We start from the raw sequence: 26,957 nt of genomic DNA, 5'->3' as shown, positions 1-26,957 counted from the left end.
GATTAATAATTTTGGATTCATGAAATCACTTTCCAGCATATTTTAAATGTAATTGCATTCTAAATTGTGTGCTCTCATTCCGTGAAATGAGTCAGAATACTGTGGCCATTTCTTCTCTTCTGGGAAGAAAAATTAAGACCAAAAGAAGGTCTTCCCACCTGCAATAATTTTATGCATATATACATGAATGAAAATGTTTGCCAGGCAGGCTTGCTGCGAGGCTCAAACAAACTACCCAAAGAAAAACTACTATCCTTCCCCCTGCCTCCTTGCTTCTATGGGTTGGTCCTGCAAAGGCCAGCTCATCATCTTGTGCATAAAATTAGCTCCAATATCATAGTACTCACTTCACTGCCCTTCTATTAATAACAATAATTTCTTAAGAACCTGCTATGTATTATGTACTGCGCTAAGCATTATTGAACAACACATTTTCTTGCTTAACTTTAAGCAACTGTGTGAAGTAGTATTATGACACCCATATTTAGAGGAAGCTGAGGCTTAGAGATGCTAAATTATTTCCCACATCAGTTGAACCCTAATATCTTAATGAAATAAAGGTTATTTTATCACATAGGATTCAAACAGTTATGCTGCTGTAACCAACAAAATAAAAGTGAAAGTCACTCAGTCGTGTTCGACTCTTTGCAACCCCATGGACTATACAGTCCATGGAATTCTTCAGGGCAGAATACTGGAGTGGGTAGCCTTTCCCTTCTTCCCAATCCAGGGATCGAACCCAGGTCTCCCATATTGCAGGCAGATCCTTTACCAGCTGAGCCACCATGGAAGCCCAAGACTACTGGAGTGGGTAGCTTATCCCTTCTCCAGTGGATCTTCCCAACCCAGGAACTGAACCAGGGTCTCCTGCAGTGCAGGCGGATTCTTTACCAACTGAACTACTAGGGAAGCCCAGTAACCAACAAAACCCATCTCTTAATAACAAATGTTTGTTTCTCACTCACATGACATGTGCATCATAGGTCAGTTCCACTGAATGTCCTCATACCCCATGACTAAGGCTCTCAAAACTGCCACTGTCTTGAAATCTGTTGGTTCTCAAAGTAGAAGGGAAGAGTTCTGGATGGTCCTGCATCAGCAATTAAATGCTTTGGCACAGAAGTGACAGGTACTGACTGCTTCCATTCTCACAACTCATCAGCCAGAGCAAGTCACTTGGCTGCACCTCACTGCAAGCCATTCAGTAAATGCAATCTGCCTTAGGACTTGGAAGGAAGAAGAGCCCCAAGTAAGCTGTGCTAATGACCACACAAAGTGAAAGAGGTTTTAAGTATTAGATTTCTGCATCCATTTCAGCACCTGCATTGTAGCTTTTAACTGATAAGAACATTAAAATTGCATTGCAGAATCAAAACCATAATGAGATACCACTTTCATATCCACTAGGATGGCTACAACCAAAAAGAAAAAAAACAATAAGTGTTGAGGAGGTTGTAGAAAAATTGGAATCCTCACATATTGCAGGTGGGAACAGAAGCCACTGTTGGAAACCAGTCTGTCAATTTCTTAGATACCATATGACTCAGCAATCTACTCTAGGTATATACCCAAGAGGAATGAAAACATATGTGCACATAAAACGTGTACATTAATGCTAATAGTGACATTATTTTTTTATCCTCTTTATTTTTTATTTTCAGTTAGAGGATAATTACTTAACAATATTGTGATGGTTTATGCCATACATTAACATGAATTGGCCATAGGTATACATATGTCCTCTCCTTGAACTCCCCTCCCACCCCTCTAGGCTGTCACAGAGCACCAGCTTTGGGTTCCCTCCATCATACATCAAATTCCCATTGGTCATCTATTTTACATATGGTAATGTATATATGTTTCAGTGTTATTCTCTCAAATCATCCCATCCTCTGCTTTCCCACTGGGTCCAAAAGTCTGTTCTTTATGTCCACATAGCAACATTGTTCATAATAGCCCAAAGTGGAACCAACCCAAATGTTCAGCATTGAGTGAATGTATAAACAAAACATGGTATATCTATATAATGGATTATGACTCTGCCAAAAAAATAAGAGGAGGAATACAGGATTAATTTGTGCTACAACTTGCATGAATCTTGAAAAACATTATTTTGGACTTCTCTGGCAGTCCAGTGGTTAAGGCTCTGTGCTTCCACTGCAGTGGGCATGGGTTTGATCCCTGGGTGGGGAATCCCACGTGCCACACATCATGGCCAAAAACAAACAAACAGACAAAACACATTATACTGATAGAAGAATGTAGTCACAGAAAATCACATAGTTTACGAATCCACTTACATGGAATATCTAAAATAGGCAAATACATAGATACAGAAAGACTAGTGGTTCCCTAGGGCTGAGGGAATTGGGAGGAAATGGGGAAATGTAACATGGATTAGTGTCTGACTGTTAAGGACAACTGACATTAAAATAATGATACTGATCCTAGAATAGATCCATCAGGAACATATAGGATGAGGGAAGTGCCTCCGAAATAACATCCTGTAGACTGATAAGGGTTGTTTATGAAGCAAGTTCAGTTCAGTTGCTCAATATCTGACTCTTTGTGACCCCATGGACTGCAGCACACCAGGACTCGCTGTCCATCACCAACTCCCAGAGCTTACTCAAACTCATGTCCATCGAGTTGGTGATGTCATCCAATTATCTCATCCTCTATTGTCCCCTTCTCTTCCTGATTTCAAACTTTCCCAGCATCAGGGTCTTTTCCAATGAGTCAGTTCTACGCATCAAGTGGCCAAAGTATTGGAGCTTCAGCTTCAGCATCAGTCCTTCCAATGAATAGTCAGGACTGATTTCCTTTAGGATGGACTGGTTGGATCTCCTTGCAGTCCAAGGGACTCTCAAGAGTCTTCTCCAACACCACAGTTCAAAAGCATCAATTCTTTGGTGCTCAGCTTCTTTTTATAGCCCAACTCTCACATCCATACATGACTACTGGAAAAACCATAGCTTTGACTAGACAGACCTTTGTCGGCAAAGTGATGTCTCTGCTTTTTAATATGCTGTCTAGGTTGGTCACAGCTTTTCTCCCAAGGAGCAAGCATCTTTTAATTTCATGGCTGCAGTCACCATCTGCAGTGATTTTGGAGCCCAGAAAAATAAAGTCTGTCATTGTTTCCTTATCTATTTACCATGAAGTGATGGGACTGGATGCCATGATCTTACTTTTCTGGATGTTGAGTTTTAAGCCAACTTCTTCACTCTCCTCTTTCATTTTCATCAAGAGGCTCTTTAGTTATTCTTTACTTTCTGCCATAAGGGTGGTGCCATCTGTATATCTGAGGTTATTGATATTATTCCCAGCAATCTTGATTCAAGCTTGTGCTTCATCCAGCCCAGCATTTCGCATGATGTACTCTGCGAAGAAGTTAAATAAGCAGGGTGACAATATACAGCCTTGATGTACTCCTTTCTCGATTTGGAACCAGTCTGTTGTTCCATGTACAGTTCTAAGTGTTGCTTCTTGACCTGCATACATATTTCTCAGGAGGCAGGTAAGGTGGTCTGGTATTCACATCTTTTTAAGGATTTTCCAGTTTGTTGTGATCCACACAGTCAAAGGTTTTGGTGTAGTCAATAAGGCATAAATGGATGTTTTTCTGGAACTCTCTGGCTTTTTCAGTGATCCAACAGATGTTGGCAATTTGATCTGTTGTTCCTCTGCCTTTTCTAAATCCAGCTTGAACATCTGGATGTTCATGGTACATGTACTGTTGAAGGCTGGCTTGGAGAATTTGAGCATTACTTTGATAGCATGTGAGATGACTGCGATTGTGCAGTTGTTTGAACATTCTTTGGCATTGCCTTTCTTTGGGATTGGAACGAAAACTGACCTTTTCCAGTCAGTAATAAAACTGAACTTTATTAGGCAAATTTGGGTTTAAGTGTGAGAGGGGAAGAAGGAGGTGGAATATGCCTACTGTCACAAACCCAAGGAGGAAGAGCTCATGGGAAAAAAATAACATCAAAATCTTGTTATTACTGCAAGCTATGCTGAGTTTATCATATGTAGCTTATCTATATATCAGATCTTTAAAAATCTCCTCATCTGAAAAAGTGCTATGTACTTGCTGGATCATTGAAAAAGCAAGAGAGTTCCAGAAAAACATCTATTTCTGCTTTATTGACTATGCCAAAGCCTTTGACTGTGTGGATCACAACAAACTGCGGAAAATTCTGAAAGAGATGGGAATACCAGACCATCCGACCTGTCTCTTGAGAAACCTGTATGCAGGTCAGGAAGCAACAGTTAGAACTGGACATGGAACAACAGACTAGTTCCAAATAGGAAAAGGAGTACGTCAAGGCTGTATATTGTCACCCTGCTTATTTAACTTCTATGCAGAGTACATCATGAGAAACGCTGGGCTGGAAGAAACACAAGCTGGAATCAAGATTCCCAGGAGAAATATCAATAACCTCAGATATGCAGATGACACCACCCTTATGGCAGAAAGTGAAGAAGAACTAAACAGCCTCTTGATGAAAGTGAAAGAGGAGAGTGAAAATGTTGGCTTAAAGCTCAACGTTCAGAAAACTAAGATCATGGCATCTGGTCCCATCACTTCATGGGAAATAGATGGGGAAACGGTGGAAACAGTGTCAGACTTTATTTTCGGGGGCTACAAAATCACTGCTGATGGTGACTGCAGCCATGAAATTGAAAGACGCTTACTCCTTGGAAGGAAGGTTATGACCAACCTAGATAGCATATTGAAAAGCAGAGACATTACTTTGCCAACAAAGGTCCGTCTAGTCAAGGCTATGGTTTTTCCAGTGGTCATGTATGGATGTGAGAGTTGGACAGTGAAGAAAGCTGAGCACCGCAGAATTGATGCTTTTGAACTGTGGTGTTGGAGAAGACTCTTGAGAGTCCCTTGGACTGTGAGGAGATCCAACCAGTCCATCCTAAAGGAGATCAATCCTGGGTGTTCATTGGAAGGAATGATGTTGAAGCTGAAACTCCAATGTTTTGGCCACCTCATGCGAAGAGTTGACTCATTGGAAAAGACCTAATGCTGGGAAGGATTGGGGGCAGGAGGAGAAGGGGACGACAGAGGATGAGATGGTTGGATGGCATCACCGACTCGATGGACATGGGTTTGGGTAAACTCTGGGAGTTGGTGATGGACAAGGAGGCCTGGCATGCTGCAATTCACGGGGTCACAAAGAGTCGGACACGACTGAGCGACTGAACTGAACTGAACTTGTAACTCCAACTTTGGATGATTCAAGCATACATATATTTTTAATGGCATACAAAAGCTTGGGTATCAGAAATAATTTTCTATGTGAACTAGATACATCTTAAATGGAAAAATCATAAGTATTTCATTAAAACACGAAGCTGCCAATCGTTAAAAAAAGTAATCTTTTAAATAAAAAAGCAATCTTTTAAACAAAAGTAATCTCTTTTTGAAAATTCTGATTAAGAGATGTGTAGGTACCCTGGTGAAATACAGTGCTAAGAATGTCTAAGAGGTCACAAACTATATTCATAATTACATCCAAAGTGAGACATGGTTCCTAAGTATACTGATTTGAAATTGACTGAAAACAATGCAACCAAAGTGTCAAACAACTAATATTTGCAGACAAAATTTTGTTTAAGAAAAGACGATCGTCTTGGGTTAGAACAAACCAAAATAAACAAAGAGACACTGGATCAAAGTCCGGACCTTTTCAGTCTTGGAAAAAGACCAACTACTTCTTCCTGTCTGGAATATTTAGAATTTTTGAACTCGAAACTAAGAAGGTGCATAGGGGATAGTTGAGGGCTTCTCTCCTCACCTCCACATTTTCAATAAAAGATGATTCAAAGTTAGGGAAGTTCCCCAAAGAAGTTTGGCTAAATAAGATTTGATTTTAAATTATTTGGAAAGAAAAGAAGTTCTTCCTTAGGCAATTAAAAAGAATCCCAAGAGAAGGGAGGGTGACCAGGGAGGAAATACCGCTCAAATAAGAAAGTTTTGAGAACATTGGATCTCCAAAGGGAAGAGAGATTTAGTCTTTCAATGTGATAGGCTGAAGATGGAGACATCCCCCCACCCCAGCCCCAGCAGAGCGGTGCCATTAGCAGATATCTGTAAGTGATATAACAAGATATATAACAGGATATCTGTAAGTGAAACTACATGGCTCTTAGGTATGTTACCCCTACCTGAATCCAGATGCTAATTATACATGTGGAGAGTCCCTCATCAGATCCCAAGCAAGCAGCATTCAAGTCAGTTAAATTATTGGAGATCATAAAGTCTGAACTACATAGACTACCAAACTAGTAAAATAAATTACTTTCTCCTCATCTCTTCTAGATCCAAGTAGGAATCCCAACATGCAATGGGGCCACTTGGATTTTGGCAAAGCTGTAACTCACATTTGGAAATCTTATGACACCCTATTGACCCTTTTTTCTCTAGAAAAAAGTGACTGATTAGTCCTCGTCTGTAGTAGTTATACACAGAATTAAGCATTAGATGGGCCAAAATCCCTGCAAATATGGATAATTACATCATGATATTCTATAGCTACAATTTGCTGAATTCTCATTTGTTTTGTATTTGGATTAAAACTTCTGGGATATATCCAAAAATGTTGGGAATTGATTGTACAGGGATTTGGGGATATTTAAATGTAATGTGATTATAGAATTATAAGTGAAATTCACCACAATCCAAATGTGCTAGCGTTTTCTGGTTGACTCTTGTAGAATTTTGATAATTCATAAAAATTATTCTATCTGAAGTCTTGGGATTAAGCTTTATCAGTATCTCAAACTTCTCAGTATCAGTTTGGTTGTATTCTGGAACACTTTAAAGAAGTTTTTGAAAAAATAGACTGGTATAACAACCAGATAAGTAATTTCAACATTTTTTGCACCAGTTAAATGGCCTCTGCCATTCTTGCTTAGGCTCGCCTACACATATGGGTATTGTTTCCTGTTGGTTGATCTTGTCTGCCTGTGGCTTGTGTAAATGGGGCAACTCAAATATGTTACACGTAGCTTTCACCCTCCTGGTATGTTTTTATAACAGCGGCAGAGATACAAGGGAGACAGCAGAAACATACAAGGCTTCTTGAGAACTAGGTTCAGAACTGACACACCATCATCTTCTCCAAATCCTAGTGGCTAAAGCATGTCACAAGGCCAATTCAGATTAAAAAAAGATGGGAAAACACATTATGCCTCTCTAGAGAGAGAAACTGCAAAGTAAAATGGCTAAGGGTATGGACAACAGAGGATGAGATGGTTGGATGGCATCACCGACTCAATGGACATGAATGTGGGCAAACTCCGGGAGATGGTGAGGGAGAGAGAAGCCTGGTGTGCTGCAGTCCATGGGGTCGAAAAGAGTTGGACACGACTTGGTGACTGAGTGACAACAATGAAAGGGTATGGACACGAGAAGGGGAATGCAAGTGAAAAGCTAGGATTCTGAATAGAATCAATCTACTAAATATATTAATATATAAACACAAAGGCCTTTAAAAAGTTGCCATTCAATATTAAGGTTCCCATGATAAATAATAAATCATGACACTATGACCCATAACAATAAAAAGTTAAAGAGTTTTGGGAAAAACCTTAGTGGTTTATAGTTACCTGTATTGACCCATTCCTTGTTATTGCTGGCAAAGTTGGGAGAATCTGGCTGAGACACTGGGTAGCCTGTGTTTCTGTATTCTTTGGTGTTCTGTTGGAAGAATGTTGAATGTTTGCATTAGTTTCTCTTTTTAGACAATTGGTGATTGACAGGTACAGACAAGGGAGTTCATTCAGAGTAAGGGTTAGATAATGTTTTCTGTAAAAGGCAAGGTGGGAAACATCTTTGGTTTTGTGGGCTAGATAATCTCTATCATGACCATTTAATTCTGCCCTTCAAGTGCAAAAACAACCACAGACAACATGTAAACAAATGGGCATGGCTGCATTCCAATAAAATTTTATTTTAAACATGAGGCTGTGGGCAAGATATGACTTATGGGCTGCAGTTTGCTGACTCCTCATCTAGATTCTCAAACTTTGGGGTCAATTTCATTACGCTTGAGCAAAAGAGAAAGAAGAAAAAATAAAGACTTAAATCTGGAGCAACAATATAAATCAAGAGCATTGTTTGAGGTAACAAAATATGGCCTGGTACACCAGGAGCTCCAGGGACAGAGGAACCTGGTGGTCCATGGGGTTGCAAAGAGTTGGACACAATTGAGCAACTAACACTTCTTCTACAGGAGTTAATGGAAGGAATAAATAAACTGGGTTAATAAACTTTCATATTAGAGAAAGGTAAAAAATACATCTGATATTTGAGGTGGCTTGAAGGTCCCATATCATGTTGTTTTGCTTTGAGCTCTCTTGTGAAATAATACAATGTACTCTCCCTGGTACTGAGATATTTGTTATTTGTCTCTTTGGGGATAAGAGAACTCAAAATAAATCTGGAATATCTTGTTGAAGGCCCTTAAAAGGGTCCCTCTCAGGCATGCTGAAACAAATTGAACATCCAAAAGTAAGCAATAATTACTAAATTGGGACCAGCTGAGCCTGTGGATAGCATTCTATCCATATTGAGTCATAAAAGGCAAATAATAAATATGCATTCAAGAGAACATTCCTATTGCCTACCAATTTGAGTTAATTATTTGTATCCAATTACCAGAACAGGAAGAGGGTAGAGGACAAATAATTCAAGTGATAAAGGAACATGGAGCATTTTAGTTTGTTTAATGGATATAATACTTTCCTTTCTTTGGGCAGTTTGAATATTTTTATACCTCTCCTTTGAGCTACAAATCAGCATATTCCCATTAGTCATGTCATGTCTCCATGGATGTCTCAAACATAAATCCAAAACCAAGCCATCAAATTCTGACACACATGCACACACACAGAAACATTTCTCTTCCAGTGTTTCACAGCCCTATAAATGAACCACCACCCGCTCAGCTGAATTAGCCACACTCCATGTTCAACTGATTGCTGAATCTGTATTCTTTCCCACTACCCCATCTCTCAAGTTTATCTTCTCTCCATAGACACCACCACTCTGGTTCAGAACAGGATTCTTTTTGGGACAGGGACCACTGTCATGGTTTCCTAACTGGTCCCCTCCCTGAAATTTTTCACTTTCCTCTAGTACATTCTCCATTCTCCATTTACCTAAACACAAATACAGTCATATCACCATTCTTTGAAACCTTCTGATGCATCCTAAAGCCTTTACAACAAAGGCCAGATGCCTTAACTCAGCTCATGGAGTCTTCCATGATTTGGCTGCAGCCTGGCTGTTCTGCTTCACTCACCCTTCCCCTTGCCTACTCTGCTCAGCCTTTCTGAGCCATCTTGCTTGCACCAGCACTTTTCTGACCTCACACGGATTATTCTCTCCCCACACCCAGGTTCCCACACCCATCTCTTCTCAACCCATTCACCTGCTTCCCTCATATGCTTTCCTTCCCTTTAGAGGGCATTTTTTGTCTTACCGATTTTCACTGCAGGGCTCAAGAGGATAGAGGCTGCTCCTGATTCATACACTGTTCCCAGGCCCAGCACCACTGCTGGCACATAATAGATGCTCCATAAATAATTGATGAATGGGTGAATTAATACTTTAATTAATTTACTATATATAACTTTGGTAGGAGTTACCAAATTTATTTTAGGTAAAGATAAAGAATGCCTAATTTGGGGAAAAATACATCTTTGGCTACACTATAATGTTGTTAATGTTAGAGTCCATAATTTTCTTAATTAACGTTATATCCCAAGTTGGTTGGGATATATCCCAACTTTATATCTTAACTTGGTTCAAATAAGCAACGACTCCACAACTTTCTAACTCTGAAAGCCTGTACATGCTTCTACTAATCTGGGACTCTAAACAATTAAACAGCTATTTCCCAGGTGAGGACACTGAGGCACAGAGAGAGTAAAAAAATTGCCCAAATTCACACAGCTAGTGAATCACAGAGCCTGACGTTGAACCTGGATTTTCTGCCCCTGAATCTTTGCCAGTTACATTATACCAGCGTGAAGAGTTTAGGTCAGCATATGAAATTGGAGGGTATAGTGCCCAAGATTACTTTCACTCCTGACACCAACTGGAAGTTTGAGAGTGGTTTCCCAAAGTACCCTTAGGTTCAACTCACTAAACTCACTGAAAGCTCTTATATTCATCAGTTCAGTTCAGTTGCTCAGTTGTGTCCGACTCTGCGACCCCATGGACCCCATGGCCTGCAGCATGCCAGGTCTCCCTGTCCATCACCAACTCCTGGAGTTTACCCAAACTCATATCCATTTCTTACATTCATGCTTATGGTTTATTATAGGAAAAGGAGACAGATTAAAGTCAGTCAGGGGAAGACATGCAAAGGGCAGAGTACAGGAATTTTCCAAACACAAAACTTTCATTAACCTCTCCTGGTGAAATCAAAATATGTTGCTTTCCAGATATCAGTATGTGACAACACACATGTAGTATTGCCAACTGGGGAAGCTAACTCAAGCCTCAGCATTCAGTTTTGATTGGGGATCCATTATGTAAGCAGATTGATCAATTGCCTACATGGTTGATCTCAGTCTCCAGGCCAACTGATGCCACATAACCCAAAGCCCATACCCTAAATTACATTGTTCATCTTTCTGGCATGGCCAGCCTCCACCTTAAGACTATATGGGTGTGCCTCCAGAAACCCAGCCCCAAGCAAATAATGATCTGACTTCTATCAAATAAATTTGGTGTATGATTTCTAGAATTTAATAAAAGTACACAATCTGTAGTTCTTTTTGCAGGGCTTCTTTCACTCAATATGTTTTGAGATTTATCTCTGCAGTTGCATTTATTCTTTCAATTGTTTACAATTCTTCCACTGTTTGATTTTGCCATACTTTGTTTTCCATGCTTCTGTTAATTTTCTGAAAATCTGAGTGGTTTATAATCGTTTGCTCTTGTGAATAAAGATGTTACTAACTTTCTTATCTAAAAACAAAAAAGAGTCACGAGGGTAGCCATATCCCACCCTAAACCACTTTGTTAGACTACCCAGTATGACTCAAGGCACCCAGGCACATAAGGACACTCCTATCAGGCAGAACATTACAAGACCCCAGAGATTACCACCCAGAAACAGGGCAAATGCCAGATATTCTCTTTGGGCTAAATTCTTCACTACACGACCATGTTGGGGAAAGAGTTGGGAATAGAATAAAAAGATGTAGAAAATGAAGACAGCTGGTAACTGTATGTGTATCTAAACATATGTCAATACGGCTTGTTAAAATAAAAATTGGAATCTTGGTTTGGTTACTCTCCTCTGGCCAGAAGATCAAATGAACTGGGAAATGTGAAAAGTCCAAGATGAAAGGGATTATATCATTGTCATGGTTCAGATACGGCTCCTGTAGCTTATAGGAAGAGGTACAACCGTGGAAAGTGATAAAAGCATAGAGCTCATTGTTTGAGGAGGAAAGTCTGCTTGGTTTATGGAGTTTTTTTTTTTTTAGGAGCTCTTAGTTGTTTTAAGTTTTAAAAATTGATATCCATTATCAGACCAGCAACAGTCAACTCCTGGGGCTTTTTGCTAAAATTAGTTTTGATACCTTAAAGAATATTGATGACATTTTAGAACAGAACAGCCTAACAGATCCAAAATAAAAGCTTTCTAAAAAAGTCTTTATCCTTTAGCTTTATCAAGAGGCCAAAAAAGAAATAAAAATGAGTTCTGCTATTAGACGTAAAGGCTCCATTCATTTCTATTTATACAACCACTCAGTTTTATCTAGCATAAAATAAAATAAAAGGAAGCAGTAGCATGAGTGAGCTGGGTGGTACATAATAATTCCTTTTTAATTTATTTTCCTTTGGTATAATTTTTAATTATCCAAAGACGAGGACTGTCCCTGGTGTCCTGAAACCCCAAAGTATTGCTTCCTATGCTCTCTGCTCAATCTTCTCCTTTCACACACCCCCTCATGAGCCCTCTAAGACCCTAAGACATCTTATGTTTCTTGGATTTCGCTTGGAAGGAGGAAAAATCTGTGATTATCAGGGTAGATAATGTTCATGCGTTATTCCCCTTCCCAAGAGCATTGGCAATTAAGAGACTATCATTCAGATGAAATTTTCTAACTCTATTTACCATGGTGAGTTTATTAGGATAGGGAAAGCTCTGCTGTAGTAACAGACCTCCACATATCAATGGACTGACACAGTAAAGACATTTAGAGCACAGATTCATGTGGATTGGGGGCTCCTCTTGCATGCCTTTCCTCCAAATACCAACTCAGGGACTAGTGACTTTTATTTTGCGACTCTGCCATCTTACAGTCTTTTGCTTCTAGTTGTGTGGACATAAGAGCAAGAAAGACTGGAAGAGGTAACCCATTCTTAATTTCCTGGGACTGAATGTGACACAACACTTCTATTCAAGGTGCATGGGTCAGGGTAACTCACAAAGAAGCATGATCGTTGGGAAATGTAGAGAACAAAGTGCAGTACATTTGGGAGACAAGGAATTTCAGGAATCTACAAATGATATTAGCAGAGCGTTACCCCCTCCACCAATAGATTAGCTCAAGTTTGTACTCATCTTAGTAAACCTTTCTTGTGAATCTTTTGTCAGCCAAGAGTTGTGTTAAGTGCTGGGTACACACAAAAGTAAAATGTGGTCGTTATCCTCACGAACACCACTTGAATGAGGGAGGTTAAGAGGTAACCCCCTAGCTACAATGCAGTATGACATTTACAATAATAGTTATACAGATGACATTTGTACAGTGTGTAACTCTTCGAGATTGCAATGTGAGGGTGAGAATTATGGAGAGCTTGACAAAGTAAGTAACCTCTACATAGGTGGTGGGGGACTTCTGCAGGCAGAGAAAAGAGGAAAGAGATTAAACCTAGGAGGAAGAGCTAATAATGTCAAAATGGCAAAAAGCAACCAAGAATGTGGTGTGTTAAAAGAAGTGACAGTGGAATGCAGAAGGTCATTTCAAGGTGGGATTGAGTACAGGAGGCTGGAGAGCTGGGCTGGGGTCAGCCTTTTAGACATGCTGAAGTGCTTAGGGTCCTGTGGGCAAAGGAAAACAACAGAAGAGTTCTTGTAAGGGAGATGATCAGTGTTCAAGCTATTCTTGAAGCTTAAAAAATTCCTAACCTTACTGAACTTGGAACCACTAGCCAAGTGCCAAGTGGAGCATTTTGTGGTCATGAACTTCTTTCATCCTCTCAGAAATCTTATACATGCTAAGTTGCTTCAGTTGTGTCTAACTCTTTGCGACCCTGTGGACTGTAGCCTGCCAGGTGCCTCTGTCCATGGAATTCTCCAGGTAAGAATACTGCAGGGGATCTTCCTGACCCAGGGATCCAACCCACGTATCCTGCATTGGCAGACAGGTTCTTTACCACTAGTGCCACCTGGGAAGCCTTATGAGGTAGCATTATTATCGCTATTTCCATATGAAGAAGTGTGAGGCATGGAGAAGGTCATTAATCTTTCCAAGGACATACAGCTAGTATGTGATGAAGCCAGGATTAAAACCTAGGCAATGTCAGATCCTTTATGTAGACCACAGCTGTTCAATAGAAATATAATGTGAACCCCAGAAAAAATTAAACATTTTCTATAGCCACATGAAAAAAAGAAAAACAAGCAAAAAAAAGAAAAGAAAAGAAAACAGGTGAAATTGGTTTAAATAATTTTTCATTTAACCCAATATAGACAAAATATTATTACTTCAACCTTTAACCAATATAAAACATTGTTAATGAGTTATTTTATATTATTTTTCCATATAAGGCCTTTGACATCAGTATTTCACACTTGTAACTTATCTCCATTCAGACTAATCACTTTCCAAATAGTTAAAAGTTACATATGACAGGTGGCTATGTATTGGACAGCACTAACCTTGAAGGTTTATTTCTGTGGTTTTAGGGGAATTTAGCTCAAAGGTACTGAGAAGCCATAAAACTAAATGTCTCTCTCTGTTTTCAGGTGATTTGTTTATAATCACACGTACAGATTCCACAACTGATTAAGCAGCTAGATTTTAGATAATTTTCTCCTCTCAAAACTTATTCAAAAGCCCTCTTTCCCTCCTCCTGGCAGTTTTCAGTAGTAATTATACCTCCATTTGTGAATTAGCACAGCTGGCACTGATAAGTGTCATGGTTCATTGTCATGACTGTAAACGACAGATGGATTATTCAAACTCTACATGCAGAAGGGACCACGAGCTGCCTAGAATCTAGGAAATTTTCTCTTCCAAGTTTGATTCCCTCAGAGAGATGGTAGGTGTTATACATGCCCAACATGTTTTGAATGCCAATGTGTAAATTCTAGTAATTCCAATGAGGGTTAGCTTGTTGCACACAGAGGAGTCACATCAAACATGGATAACAGAGTTTCCCAAACAGACAATGACCTCACTGTTTGCCCTTCACAAATACTCATGGTCCCTTAGCCTATTTAACTAAACTCCTACGTAAATATGTCCTGTGGGGAGTTTATAAAGCCACTGAAGACTCTCTCCCAAGCCTCCTCTCCTCACTAGGCTTCTTTGTGCCCATGATATACCTTTATTGAAAATCTACCCCTCTGCCATTCCCATGCCAGCCAAGATAACTAAGACTGTATTTTGAAGCACAAGACACAAGTGATTTATTTGTCTGTGGGAGAAAATTTGCTGTTGTTTACATTTCCAATGGAGTAAATCTTATCTCTTTCAAAATCTACAATTTAATAAACCTTTGGGAGTCTCTATGACTAAGGAATTATCCCAGATATTGGGAGATGGCAAAGGATACACAAAAAATTATATACTGCCCCTGACTGCAAGTAAAATAGCACAGTGGCTAAAAGTTTAGATCCCGGTCTGAGATAAAGCTAAGTGAGGGCTACAGCTTCCTAGCTTATATAACTTTGAAGTGATCTTCTTAAACTCTCTAAGCCACAGTTTCTACATCTATAAAATGGTGTCAATGATGGAGTTGTTGTGATAATTAAAGTATGAAATATAGACAGCATTTAGCTTAGCAGCTGGCAAAAAAATAAGTGGTTGATAAATATTCTTTTTTACTGTCTTTTTTTTTTCTTTCTACTGTTGTCATCTAGGGAGAAAGGCAGACACATAAATACTAATAATGAAAACCCATTGTGAAACAAATACTAGTTGTGAGGCAAATCAATTCTGGGCAGGTAGAAGAACTATTCATTCTGATTAGGGTTAGAGATGTTTTAATGGAGGTGGTAGCATCTGCCTAGGGCTTTGAAGCATGAAAAGGGAGAGAGAAGAAAGAAGAAAATTCTTGGCAAAGTCACTTATAGCGGAAGTGTCATACATAGTCTAGTAATAACAATAGAAGAGATTGGTGTCTTGGGTCACTGGAATTTGGCTTAAAGAATTGTTTGGTTCTCAGTAAGGGTCTTGAATAGTAGACGAAGAAATTTGTGGCTTTCTTAAATGGACAACCATTCCTCATTTGTGAGAAGGGCAATCACAATACAGCATGTGTTTTTTAGAATGATAATATTGAAGGCATTGTAGAAAACAAAATTAAGATGGTAACCATCTGGGCAGTTTCCAGATAGGGCTGGTATTTAAGATGGGTCATGAAAAATTAACTTCTTGACTTTCAAGCCTCACCCACTATTAGTGCAAAGACATTCTCGACATAAAAGAGATTCTGTCAGAGACTGTGAACTCTATTCTGCCTCCCTTTTTACCCTGGGTATTCTTAAGACTTGAAGAAGTATGAAAAATAGATCTGGAAAATACTGCCAACTCTAGTTAGGACAATAAACGAATTGAAGAGCTCTTATTTTCAGTATCTAGTATAAACATAAAAAATTTGTCCTATGATAAGACACAAGCCTGGAAAACTTTAAAAATACCAATGCCTATGTCCCATCCAAGTCTAATTACATCAGAATCTCTGAGTGTGAAAACCACTGATATTTCTCAGGTGTTTGGTACAAACTTGGATATTTGATAACCTGTGACTTTGGTGGCCAAGTGCATGCCAGGCCTTTGTAAATATTCTGTGAATGTATGAAATAAATGATTATCCTCTAAAGAAATAGCAGTTTGACTTATTATTTGTGATAATCTATACACAGTGTTGAACAAAGATCATCTAATTGCTATGAGTCTTCACCTCCCTTCTCTACATGCATGCTTTGTAGAGAAGTGACTTATCAAGGAAAAGTTCACAATTCCAAAGCCTCTCAGCATGGAATTCTTTCCTTTACCATGATGATAATGAGATCACAAGAAGCATAGGGGTATCAGCCTAGTGTAGTGCTTCTGAAATATTCCACCAAAGTATTCATTAAGGTAAAAAAAGAATCTATCCTCAGGGAACTAGCTGGTCTATTTTTTTTTTTTGAGCTAAGTCTTTTGTGAACATTACATTTATACAATATGTTAATACTTTCTTATTTTAAAAAATAGCATCAAACTAAATTCTATCAAGTAAAAATAACATGCCAGAAAGATGTACCATGTCTTTCCTATAGTTTCCCAGGTCCTTTGGTACTCTGCTTGACATCTCCAAGAATAAAAGTATAGTAGTTTAAGAAGCATGATGAGCAGAGGGAAGGTCTGACTCAAGATTGAGACTTATATCAGACTCGAGACTTACATAATTCTGCTACTGATTAAGTTGTCTTAGTAAATAATTTGACTTTTCTGGCTCACACACACATACATATCAAATGATATTTGAGGGACCTTTCATATTAAAAACATTCAAGATGGGGCTTCCCTGGTGGCTCAGTGGTAAAGAATCCACCTGCCAATGCAAGAGACACAGGTTTGATCCCTTGTCAGGGAAGATCCCACATGCCATGGAGCAATGAAGCCTGTGCACCACGACTATTGAGCCTGTGCTCTAGAGCCCGGGAGCCACAACTACTGAAGCCCTCATGCTCTAGAGGCTGTGCTCTGCAACAAGAAAGCCACCACAATGAAAAGCCTTTGCACCGCAGCTAGAGAGCAGCCTCCATGGCAACGAAGACTCAACACAGCCAAAAAAAAAAAGTATAAAATTATAAAAAAACATTCAGCATGGAAATTTTGAACTCTTAAAAGGAACTGGAAGTCAGAGACTTGTTTAGGTACTAAAGGGTTGAAATAAGAAAATCCTTGAATGAGAGGGGTGTGTGTGTGTGTGTGTGGGTGTGTGTGTGTGGGCACACACTCATTTGCTCAGTCATGTCCGACTCTTTGGGACCCTGTGGACTGTAGCCCATCAGGCTCCTCTGTTCATGGGATTCTCCAGGCAAGAATACTGGAGTGGGCTGCCATTTTCTCCTCCAGAGGATCTTTCTAACCCAGGGACTGAACCCGCATATCCTGTGTCTCCTGCATTGGCAGGTGGATACTTTACCACTGAGCCACCTGGAAAGCCCTGAATCCATTATTCAGAGGCGTAAATTTACTCAAAGTTTAGATATCTTACTTTTCATCTCTAAGATCAACTTTAGAACTTATATTTCATGAATTTGCTGATTAGTTGCTTTTGTAAATGGATGTAGTAAACAATTTCCTTAGATTGTGTTTCAATTATCTATTTCTGCAATATAAGCTATCCCAACATATAGTGGCTTAGAACAGCAAGAATGCATTACTCCTCACAGTTCTGTGGGTTGACTGGGAAGTTCTATGCTCTCACTAGAGCTCAATGCAGTCAGCTGGTGACTCTGCTTGGATGGCTGGGCCTCTCTCTTCATGTGGCCTTTCAATGTCAGCTTCTCCACCATGGTCTCAGGGTTCTGGGAGAGCAAAACTCACTGCAGAAGCATGTATCAAATCTCTGCTTGATTCACATGTATTGATGTTCTGATGGCCAAAGCAAGGCACATGGCCAAGTCCAGAGTCCAAGAGGGAGAGGACGAAACAGGGCAAGACCTCTATGAGGTATAATGGATTGGGAACCATTATTTAACAATCTACCACAAATCCTTGTCCATTTGATGAAAGTGGGAGAGACACTGTGATTTCAGGAGTGCTATGAAGACATTCTCTGTAAAATATCTCTTTGTTACATAACCAGAAAAACTATGCTCAGAGTTTCATTCTATCAGATTAAGGCAGTGGTTCTTTAGAGTTCATTTCAGGACTATTGTGGCATTTTCTCAAAATCAGATAGATGCTTGGTTCCCTACATAGAGCAATAGAATCAAATCACTCCACCTGGTTAAGACTGGGCTGGGTGGCAAATTCCATTTCCAGTAACGATGGATTAACTTGTGGGAGAACAAAGCAAAAATGGAGTATCAGTTTCCAAGGAGTGCTGGGTGAGAAGGTAACTCATTGACGTTTTCAGATCCCTCCTTTCCAAGTTCTGAAGAAATGGTAAAGCTCCTCAGTCTGGAATGTGGGAATTGTTGCCAATGATTGTTTTGTTCTCCAGTCTCTCAATCAAAACTGAGAGAGAGTTTCATTTTAATATCCTGATACAAAAAAATGAGTGACTAATGCTTAGGAAGTTACATATTCCTTTATGCTCTCTTGCTTAGCCATGTCCGACTCTTTGCAACGCTATGGAAGTGATAAAAACAGGGACTGGCTGATGTGATTAGGATTCAATCTTGTGGAAGATACTGGGTATTATAAAATAGCACATAATTTATTTACTCATGTAAAGGACATAAAATATTTTAAAGGAATGAAACATACTAATGAAAAACTCACTGGTGATTAGGGAACTAAATGCAAAACCAAATCTATCACCAAATGTAACTATGGCTTAATCCAACTCCTAAATTAAGGAGTCTTCTAAAGTTGAATAAAACAATTAACCTGAAGTTGAAAAAAGTGGTTTACCATGATCCTTTTGTGACAGTCAGTGTTTCTGGGACCAGCCCAGGCCTCTGGAGGTCTCAGAGGAGCAGCACGTTGGCTTTCTCATCTCACTCTGCTAGCTGAGCATTCTGTACATAGACTCTCCCCTGCTCAGGGAGGAAAACTTGCCTGCCCTTCTAACTTCCTTGGGTCCTCTTATCCATGTGGCAAAAGCAAGGGGAAAAATCACAGAACTCATTGTGACTTTTCAGGTCTCAAGTTGAGAAAGTAATTCACTCATACCACCTCTTCTTTTCTTCAAAGAAGCTTACGTTGACACACATAATTGTTATAAATGCTAACTTCAATCAGATGCTCAAGATTATCCATTAACCATTCAAACAGGCACCTGGCTCCTTTTGAAACAGTTCTATTTTTTAAGGGCTACACCCCCTTTTTATTTTTGGACACTGCTTTTGAAATTCACTTAAAAATAACTGTTTCCAAATGAGCAGGTAAAGGCACTGTTGAAGCACTTGGTGATGTGACTGGAGAAGGAAAAACTGGGGCTTTTTTTCCACTTGCAGGACTCAGTCATCATGCAGACCGCATCCATACATGTTGAGCAGAGAAACAGCCTTGATTTGATTCATAAGACTGGACCTGTAATTCTGGCTCTGTCATCATTTGTGAAGTCCTGAACATGTCATTTCACCATGTGGGAAATTATTTTCTGCATGGTCAAAATAGGGTGGTTCTGTGCTAGTTGATTTCTAAAGTGATTGCCAGCTCAAACAGTTGATTATTCTGGGCACACTGTACTTTTCTTGGTACTGTTTTGATTTGGTCTACTGTTTGAGGTCATAAATACTTTGATAACCTTCCATCAGTACTTGGAATCTAAATTTCTTTTAAGAAAATGTTACACCAATGTTTTAAGAAAATAAGGAGATGGACGACTGTATTTATGTAGCACGAATTTTATCCTTAATGCATTAATAGTTGGCAGCTTTTTCTTCTTGAAAGCTATCTGTGAACCTCTACGGGATTACATATTCTTTAGGGGTTCTCTTCTAAATTACCAAGTTTGGATAGTTAGGAACCTATTCATGACCAGACCAGCTAGATTAGCAAATTATTTATCGTTTTATTCTCTGAGGCAACTGCAACCCTTTTACTGTCCACTAAGGTATTCTAAATGCAGAAGACTGGAACAACGCATCACTGAAAAGATGCCATTTAAAAATGTTCTGAGACTGGGCATTTCAATCTTTACCACGCACAAACCACCTGGGGATCTTGTTAAGATGCAGGTTCTGAATCAGTAGATCTGTGATGGGATACGAGATTCTGCATTTCTAGCAAGCTCCCAGCTGGGGCCAAGGCTGCTAGCCTTTTGTGTAGCAAGGCACTAAGGGACTGGATAAAATGTGTGTGGATTTTGTATCATTTATGAGTCAGTCTGTCCACTATAAAGATAGATAGGCTGTATACCACTTCCAAAAAACACTACCTGAGCTAATGTAAGAAGAAGGATCTCTTTCTAAATAGCACATCAATAGAATGGCATGTTTCCACTTTAAATATTCATGACTTGTCTTCCTCTTGTTTCTTTCAAGAGTTTTGACATTTACTTAAGTAACTACTGTCACTTTCAAATGGTGATCCATATTTTTGTCCTTTGTAAATCCCCTGTGTTATTATTCATGCCTTTGTTCTGTTTCTACTCTTGGAAGCTGTCTTTATCAGGTTTGCCAGGTGGATTCTGCACATATCCAGAATTAATCTCCATGGCCCACCAGAATGTAGCCAACTCCATTTGATCATGAGAAGAAGCAGGGACAGAGACAGTGACTGGGGGGAGAGATTGGAAGGCTGATGACCACTGTAACTTACACTGATTAGACAAAACAAAAAGTCACGTTCTGCTCACATCTTTTTAGAACTAGCAATGCCAGAATCTTAACGTGTTTTGCTAAATCCATTGCAGGGTTGTCTTCTAGACACACAGATCGACATGTTAGCTTCACAGAGTCTCTGTTTCTCAAGATTATCCATATTACACCATATTTCAGAACTGACAAATTGTCTTCTATTTCTGAGTCCATTTGGGATTTGAGTTGAGGGAAATGTTTAAAGGAAATGGGAGGTCCTCTTAATTGTGCTAAAATCTCTAAATATATTATTCATCCTCTAAGTCTATTTAGTGTATTTAACACATAGCCACTTATGCATGAGTCTCCTATGAGAGGCTGATTTTTTTTTTTATTAAAAAGAAAAGTCATTTTCTGATTAAGAAGCAGTTCCTTTTTTAATGAAATTTCTTTTGGTTCTGCTATACAGAAATAAATCACCAAGGCTCTCTCAGAAAAGGTTGTAAATATTTTGCACTTGTGCACTTTTAAAATAAAACCTGAAGTCATTTAAGTCCCTCAATTAGTCTTTGCCAAGGTTAAGTACATTTGAGTATTAGCACGTTATTGCATAATACAGTGAGTTGGCAGAACAGAAAGCCATCGGCCAAGTTTAAATGTTCATAGGTTCTTAATTTTGGGGGAGACCTTGAGCCAGGCAATTAACAAATACTTTATATTTTTATTTTTCAGGTAAAGAAATCCAGAAGAGGTTAACTAATTTAACCCAAGATCAGAGCAGGTTAAATGGACAGGGGAGAAGCTACTGTTTGGTGGTACCTGTCACTGTAGCAGCTTAATTGGGGCCGGTGAGGGGGGAATGATGTTTTAAAAATGACATCTTGACAATATTTCTTTAATGCTGATAATATACATTGCTTTCTCTCCTGGGAGGTCTATGCCTCTTTCTTTTCCCCGAGAAATAAAAGAGCAATCGTTGATAGGTAGCTTTTGGTTATGTGCCTCAGTACTGTTGTGTCTGCAGTCATCGAGGACAGACTTGTGGTTGCCAAGCTGGAGGGGCTAGGGGAGGGATGGAGTGAGGGTTTGGGGTGAGAAGATGTAAACTATTATATATAGGATGGATAAACAATAAGGTCCTACTGTATAGCACAGGGAACTATATTCCATATCCTATAATCATAAAAGAAAAGAATATAAAAAAGAATGTGCATACATGTATGACTGAAACATTTTGCTGTACAGCAGAAATGAACACAACACTGTAAACAAACTATACTTCAGTAAAAAAAAATACTGTTGTGTCTGAGTACCGCCATGCAGTAAGTAGTCTGTAAAACACCTCCTGTCCCGTTGTAAGTGATAGAAACACACACACATACACCCTGTGCAATCAGAACTTTTGGATTCTGCCAGGCCTCATTTGGAATCATCAAGGTCAGCTGTGTGACGCCAGTGAGCATGCGTGTTAGGGAGGAAGGGTTCTCTGTGGGGTGTGCTGACGTCTTGCTATGGAATGACTTCAATGCTGATGCTCTGCCTCCCCCGTTGGGACTCCAGATCCATCGTGACACACATCTGCAGGGGAAAAAATAGTTCACCGTTGCATTTACTCAGGCGCAGCCTTTTTTGGCAGCCTCTGGGCCACTTCAGGTGAGGTCTGCGCCCTGCCTGTTGTGAACATCACAGAGCACAGAGAGCAACCGGCTCCTGCGCTAGCTCTTGTCTCCTGGGCTCATTTCCATGCTTCTTTGGCAGTTAATCGTTTGAGTCTCCCTTTCCAAAAAACCTCTCAGCTCTTGAAATGCCTGAAACTGACTATGTTTACCTTCTTGTATCTGATGGATGCTCTTAAGTATTGCTTATACAGGTTTAATCTTCTTTTCCCTTGACTCAGATCGTCATGTGTGATGTTTTCTTTTCATTTCAGATTGATCCAACACTTGCGATTTGCCACCACCAGTCAGTCAAGTAGTCAGTGATCTGCAGACCTTCACAATGCACTAAGGAAGTCTGCTATTCACGTGGGCCTTTAATGCAATACTGCAGGGGTTAGGAGGCATTATCTCTTTGCTCTGTGATGTCTCTCTGTGGTGAGCATACTAATATTGGAGAAGGAAAAAAAAATGAGTTCTTTAGGATTGCTCCCTCATACCAGCAAATAATATCTGATATTAGAAAGGACACTCATTCATTTCATACTCACCATCCATATCACTAGTAAGGAAAGTTTTTATCTTTTCTATCAGAGATTGGGGATATTATACAGTGAGGCCTAAAGTGGCAATAATACATTTAAGTGTCTATTCCATAAATGAAGTAATGCCTTCGGTCCACATTTCACCCTTGAAATGGTATTGGTAGAGTCACCTCAAAACTGGATGATTAGAATTATAATCCAAATTGTCATTTATTTTGTTTATGATCCTATATAAGAACTTTTTGCCTATTCATAAGTCAGGAAAATAGTATCCTATATTTTCTTCATTGCTCTACTTTTACATTTACATCTATCTTCTGTCTGAAATTAATTTGGGGGATGATGTGGGATAGTGATCAAGATTCACTGTTTTTTCCATTTGGGTATTTAAATCATCCATGACCACTTATTGACAATATCCTTTCTCCCATTGCACAGAAGAGTCAACTTTGTCATAAATCATGTGACTGTATATGGACGGGTCTGCTTTTGGACTCTCTATTTTGGTCCAATAGGTCTATTTGTCTTTCTCTGCACCAACAGCACATAGGCTTCATCCCTTTAGCTTTATAACAAATCTTGACATCTGGCAATGTTTTCCAGCTCTGTGTTTCTTCAAGATTGCCACAGGGCTTCCCTGGTGGCTCACTGGTGGAGAGTCTGCCTGCTAACATGGGAGACATGGGTTCAATCCCTGGTCCGGGAAGATCCCATATGCCGTGGAGCAATTAAGCCTGTGGGCCACAACTACTGAGCCCATGAGCCCTAGAGCCCACACTCTGAAACAAGAGAAGCCACCACAGAAGACCCAGCATAGCCAAAAATAAATAAATAAATAAAATTATGAAAAAAATTTGCCACAGATATCCCAGCCTTTGCATTTCCATATAAATGTTATAGTCGGTTTGTGGATTTTCACAACGACTGAAATGGCATCAAATCTTTGCATCCATTTGGAAATAAATACTACCTTTACAGTATTGAGTCTTCTAATCCATGAATATAGTATATATAGCATATAGGAGCAGGATTAAAGTTTAAAAAGATCTGTCTACCCCCTCCTCTGCTAAACCAAACACTTAGTTGAATGCCAGATATATCCTGAAAAAAATATGTAAGGAGGGTAAATATGTTTCATTCCTACTCTCTCTCTCTCTTTTTTTGTCTTCTCTCTCCTTTCCTACCACCCAAAGCCCAGGAATTTCATGAATTCTTTAAGGTGCCTGGGCATTTATCTCAACTAAACTCTGTATTAATTCTCTCCAATCAAAACTCACATATCACACAGTAACACAACATAAAACTGTGATAAGTTTCTCATTTAAGAAATATTAGTTATGTTTGAAATTGTAGGCATGATATCAGGAAATATTTTTAACTGATGTATCAGTAACTATGATCACAATACTGCTGCATAACAAACAACCATGAAATCTCAGAGGCATACAGCAATAAGCCCACAAGTTTGAAGATGAACTTCAGGATGACTGATCTGGGAGGGACTGGGATGGGGAGATTGTGCTCTCTGTGGCTTATTTTCTTCCCAGGAACAAGGAGATAGTAAGTTCTTCTCATGGTGATAGCAGAGGTGCAATTGAGAGAGCCCAGCTTCTCAAGTGTTTTTAGGTCTCATGTCTTCTGACATCCCACTATCTAATGCAAGTAAATGGACAAACCCCTAGTCAAGGGATGGACAAGTGCACTCCACCCACAAAAATGGAGAAGGGGTGAGTAAATAATTTTTAATAATAACTTCAGGGCTTCCCTGGTGGTCCAGTGGTTAAGAATCCACCTTGTAATACAAGGGGACACAAGTTCAATCCCAGGTCCAGGAAGATCCCACATGCTGAGGAGCAACTAAACCTGTGCGCCACAACTACTGAGCCTGAGCTCTAGAACCTGGGAGCTGCAACTGCTGAAGCCCATGCACCCTAAAGCCTGTGCTCTGCAACAAGAGAAGCCACCGCAATGAGAAGCCCACTCACTGCAATGAAGAGTAGCCCCCACTCGGTGTAACTAGAGAAAGTCCACACGCAACAACAAAGACACAGTACAGCCAATAAATAAATAAATCTTAAAAAAAAAAAACAAAGAATAACTTCATACACCATAGTTGGGAAATCTTACAAGTTCTTAAACCATATTAGCTTGTTAACTGTCAACATATAATCAAAGCCTGTTTCAGTGAAACAACAGAAATTAACAGGTATGTTTATGCTGCCCTAAGAATTCCTTTGTCATATTTATCCAGGCCACACTTCACAAGAGAGTGACATGCTCTCTTATGACTCCAGAATTCATTGTATTAGTCTTGTCCATTCTCACAACATCACTTCACCACAACTCCAAGCTGACTAAAATGACTCCCTCCCTACTCTCCCCAGTCTCTGAGAATGCTCTATCCAAATCTCCAAGCAGAAGTCTAGGAAACATTCTTGATGACTATTTCCTTGTTTCAGTCACTCCTTGTACTCAATCAATCCCCAGGTGCTATGGATTATTGCTCCTAAAATTCCCTCAAATCAGACCACTTCTTTTCCAAGTTCAGGCTTTCCTCATTTTTCATGTCTATTGCACTTCCTTCCTAATTGATCTCCATAATTCCTGACTTGATCCCCTCAAATCCAAATTCCATACCTTAAGTGATTTTTCAAAAATACAAATGTGATAATGCCATTCCTCCTACTTTCCAGTCATATTCCACAATCCAACTCATTTACCAACTGGATAATTGTGTCTGAAACTGCTAATTCCCCCACTCTCCATTCTTCCCTTTGAACTTTAGTGATACTATCCCCGAGTTTTTGCTGTGCACATGACTGACCAGATAAAGACTGCATTTCCATTCTCTCTTGCAGACATATTACTTGGTGCTGGCCAAAAGGGTATGAGCAGAAGTGATGAGTGAAATATCTGGTTCATTCACTTAAAGGAAAGGAGCATGCCTTCTACACTCCTCTTGGAATACAGACATGCTGGTGGGAGTTGGAGTGGCCATTCAAATTACGAGATGGAAGCCATGGGTTGGAGATTTCAGAGTAACAAGATGGAAAGGGCCTGGGTATCCCACACTGTAAATCTGTCTTATCTCCCTGGATGATTTATGACTTGAGTTACAAGAGGGAAAATGAATGTCTATCATGTTAAAGCCACTGATATTTTGATGTCATTGTTAGAACAGCTCAGCCTATCTCCTAATATTATTGACTTCTGCCCATTTTTACTGCCATATCATTTACAACTTCCAAACCTAGCTAGTGATCCTTGCTAGTGAGCCCTTACAAGTACGCCCCACTCATCTCTTGGGTTAATTTTCCATCCTTTCAAGATTCAGCAAGTCTTTCTTCCTCTGGAAGCCTCACTAATGCCTCCTTCTCGTGGGTATTTTAAAAATATCTGTCCCCTGGTCTTCCATAGCATTCATGTTGTGCATTAATCTATTACAGCATTTAATACATTGTGTTGAAAATAGGATTTCCTTATCTGCTTTACTTTAACAAGCCTTCTTTCTCAACTGCTCCACCTATTCTCTTCCACTGCTCTGGCACAACAGAAGGCAATTCCTGTAGGGCAGCACTGGTCTTTATTTATTTTTTTTTATCCTGGACACTTAACAGAGGATGGTAAGTAAATTCATGTTAAATGAGTAAATGGATAGATTATTTATCTGCACACGTAGTGAGTGTATATCTTTTCGGGTTGTTTTGTGTCTCCTAGGAAGAGGCAACCTAATAGAGTCAAAGCATTTATTAAATTAGATGTTTCTTGTCTATTTAGGGGACTTCCATGGTGGCTCAGACGGTAAAGCGTCTGCCTACAATGTGGGAGACCCGGGTTCAATACCTGGGTAGGTATGCTTCTACTGAACTCTGGTTGGAAAGCTTTCTTTTTACTCAGATCAAAGAAATGGAAAAGTTTTTCAGAGGGGAAAATTGCTTAAATATGAAGTATTATTTTGATTTAAAATAAAAATCAGTTGCCTGGTAAATACCAGGTTTTGCTGGATCTCAGGAAGAGACCAAGTGTTTCCTACACCTATTACATTTACACCTACAATTTCAGTTTCTTTGAAT

The 26,957-nt window shown here is 39.5% G+C and overlaps 1 protein-coding gene across 1 annotated transcript in view; it reads right to left on the bottom strand.

Moving 5' to 3' along the window:
* The window catches only part of LOC145536274 (uncharacterized), a 401,900-nt gene that overhangs the window by 10,169 nt on the left and 364,774 nt on the right, over positions 1-26,957 (bottom strand). Inside the window, exon 7 of the mRNA XM_081565321.1 lies at positions 7,630-7,720. Within this exon, the coding sequence (XP_081421447.1) occupies positions 7,630-7,720 (91 nt within the window). The remainder of the gene's footprint in view (positions 1-7,629; positions 7,721-26,957) is intronic.

The sequence above is a fragment of the Giraffa tippelskirchi genome, chromosome X (assembly GCF_054371585.1).
Source record: "Giraffa tippelskirchi isolate mGirTip1 chromosome X, T2T-mGirTip1v1.2.pri, whole genome shotgun sequence".
Lineage (NCBI taxonomy): Eukaryota > Metazoa > Chordata > Mammalia > Artiodactyla > Giraffidae > Giraffa > Giraffa tippelskirchi.
Note: the sequence above shows the minus strand (reverse complement) of the source record. Positions and strands in the feature narration are given on the sequence as shown.